Source organism: Austrofundulus limnaeus, unplaced genomic scaffold, assembly GCF_001266775.1.
Source record: "Austrofundulus limnaeus strain Quisiro unplaced genomic scaffold, Austrofundulus_limnaeus-1.0 Scaffold17, whole genome shotgun sequence".
Taxonomy (NCBI): Eukaryota; Metazoa; Chordata; class Actinopteri; order Cyprinodontiformes; family Rivulidae; genus Austrofundulus; species Austrofundulus limnaeus.
The window spans coordinates 2,917,897-2,920,228 of record NW_013952419.1 but is presented as its reverse complement, the minus strand read 5'-3'; the positions used below and the strand labels follow the sequence as shown (position 1 = coordinate 2,920,228).

The 2,332-nt window shown below is 34.7% G+C and overlaps 1 protein-coding gene across 2 annotated transcripts in view; it reads right to left on the bottom strand.

Annotated features, from left to right (window-relative positions):
* Window positions 1-240: 240 nt before the first annotated feature.
* LOC106514152 (periostin) overlaps window positions 241-2,332 on the bottom strand; it is a gene marked incomplete in the record, with an annotated part of 19,186 nt that continues 17,094 nt past the window's right edge. Inside the window, 5 exon segments of one of the 2 annotated variants that reach the window (XM_014003281.1) lie at window positions 241-900; window positions 1,055-1,093; window positions 1,167-1,253; window positions 1,392-1,436; window positions 1,742-1,783. In XM_014003281.1, coding sequence (XP_013858735.1) covers window positions 845-900; window positions 1,055-1,093; window positions 1,167-1,253; window positions 1,392-1,436; window positions 1,742-1,783 — 269 coding nt within the window. 2 annotated transcript variants of the gene reach the window in all.

Below are 2,332 nucleotides of genomic sequence, written 5' to 3'. Positions count from 1 at the left end.
AATAAGGACAGTGTTCCCTACAAAAAAGGACAGGGTACCACTAAATCCATTGATAATTTAAATGTTCTTAAACCAAAAAAACAAAAGTTATTTCTAATAATGTGTAATGACTGATCAAGACCTTTTACAGCTTTTTGATGATTTCATTGAGCATCTGTTTTMAAATATTGAAAGCAACAGAAAGATGAAATCAATGTATGTTCTTTAGAAGAGGAAAAAACTAATTCTGTACACAGTGAATGGATTGTATTTACACATTTATTTAGCACCTCTTTAAACAGTATTGATAATTCTTGTTAGATATATACAGTACATGAGWCAAGCAGACATTGAACAGCAAACAAAATGTATAGAGTTAAAACGATTTCAAAAACAACAACAAGAAAATTTGATTTTTGATAATTTAGAGACATTTAGAACAGTATAATGTTAGCAAAACATCCTTTGTCATTATTTTTCAAATGCATCAATTGCACAGAATGCAAGCACCGAACAAATCACACAAAAGTCTGTTAGGAAATTTGTTTGCAGAATGACACATTGTAAAAACCTAATTTGATAATGATGTCTTACACTTTGGTCCCAATTGATTCCGTTACAAAGTTTTGTAGTTGCCTTCCCCACACATTAATTACATGAAAGGTCTTTTATTGTAATTACAAAAGCTATAAAACACCATGCATTTCACACATTGTGGCTTAGAGGATTTTAAGACATAAAATAACTAGATTGTTTGRATAAGTCTCTACTTCTCCAAAGCCTTTTTATTCACCAGCACTCAACCAGGAGCACTGGAGACGCAGTCAGTCTCAATGGGGAGCTCCAAGTCTTTTCCCTTTTGCCTTCACTCCTTTGGCTTCTGTTGACGCCTAACCAGCCTTACTTTTCTCCTCACTTGAACTATAAAATAAAAATCAGTTTTAGATTGTGGGACAGTGAAAAATTATACTGACAAACAGGGATAACAAGGATAAATATGAAATGAAATAGAGCAGAAGAAGGTGAAGCTGAATTTACAAACAATTCGTGATTTGACTTTTATTTAAACTCTTACTTGGACCTCTCCTGGCAGCCGAAAACCCACCTCTTCCTGCTAAAAGAATGTAAAACATTTAGTTACACAAGTACATAACCAAATGTGTAATTTTCAAGTTTTGCATTTTTACCTTGAATGAGTTTGGTAATTCTCTCTGATTCTTCATTGACCAGAGTTGGGTTATCACGGAAGTTGGTGAACTTTGAGAGATCTGGGCCTAAACAAAAAATAATGTTTAGATCCAAAATACAGAATGTCCACACACATCATTTTGCCCCAAAGGTAGATCTGTGCAATAAATCAAGATTTACAACTAAAATACTTTCAAAGACAATTGTAGATACAGATATTTTACCTGAAATGATCTGGGGTTCTTTCCCTGTGGTGTGTGTGGCTCCACCTTCAGTTGGACAAAAGAGAAGAATGTTGAAAGGCAGTTATACTAACTTACACTTGGAAAGACAGACAAGTGCATACAACCCACACCAGACCTCCAACATGACTGTCAATACAAAAAGAAAACACAAAAGCACAACTGCACAGAAACAAGTCAGCTATAAAACAATTGTTTTATGATACTTAACTAAAGAAATACAACATATGGTTTTGATTACATGATGTTCAATTATGCAGTGGAAACCCTAAAGACAATAGAAAAACGTAAAGTTTAATGCTGTTCCAAAAATAGTTTTTAAAGAAACTCACCTGTTTCTATCCTCTTTTTCTCTGCACCATCTGCGGCTGCACCTAAAAACATTTGATTAACAAATAAACCTTAGTTTTGCTAAACACAAAGACTGTCAATGAACGTATTGATTCACTTCTAAACTTAGAATATAAAAAGTCTGTGTTTGATTCATATTTTTTGTTGCAATCGTGCTTCATGATAAGAAATCTTATATTAAATGCATTTTTGGGTTGAACAGCAGAGTTTGTCAAACAACATAGTCTACTAATAACTCTTGCTTAGGGTTGTTTATAACCAGGTCAAACAAAACATATGGGCGATTTAACAATTTAATAATTTAACAAACACAGGCCTGAGTAGCATGTGGAAGAACCATACACAGTCACAACCGCCAAGAGTCTTCACCTCATGCTGGTCCCCAGCTTGGTCATACACTGCTGGATGATGACATCCCATTCTTCAACCAACATTTGATGGCAAGTCAGATAATTTGGTTGTGTTGGCCACTCTAGAACAAAAAGCATTCTTAAAGGCAAAGTGTGTAGGATTTGTTGTTTTCAGCGACATCTAGTAGTTGAGTGGTTGAATCATCCTCCCTGGTCCTCCCC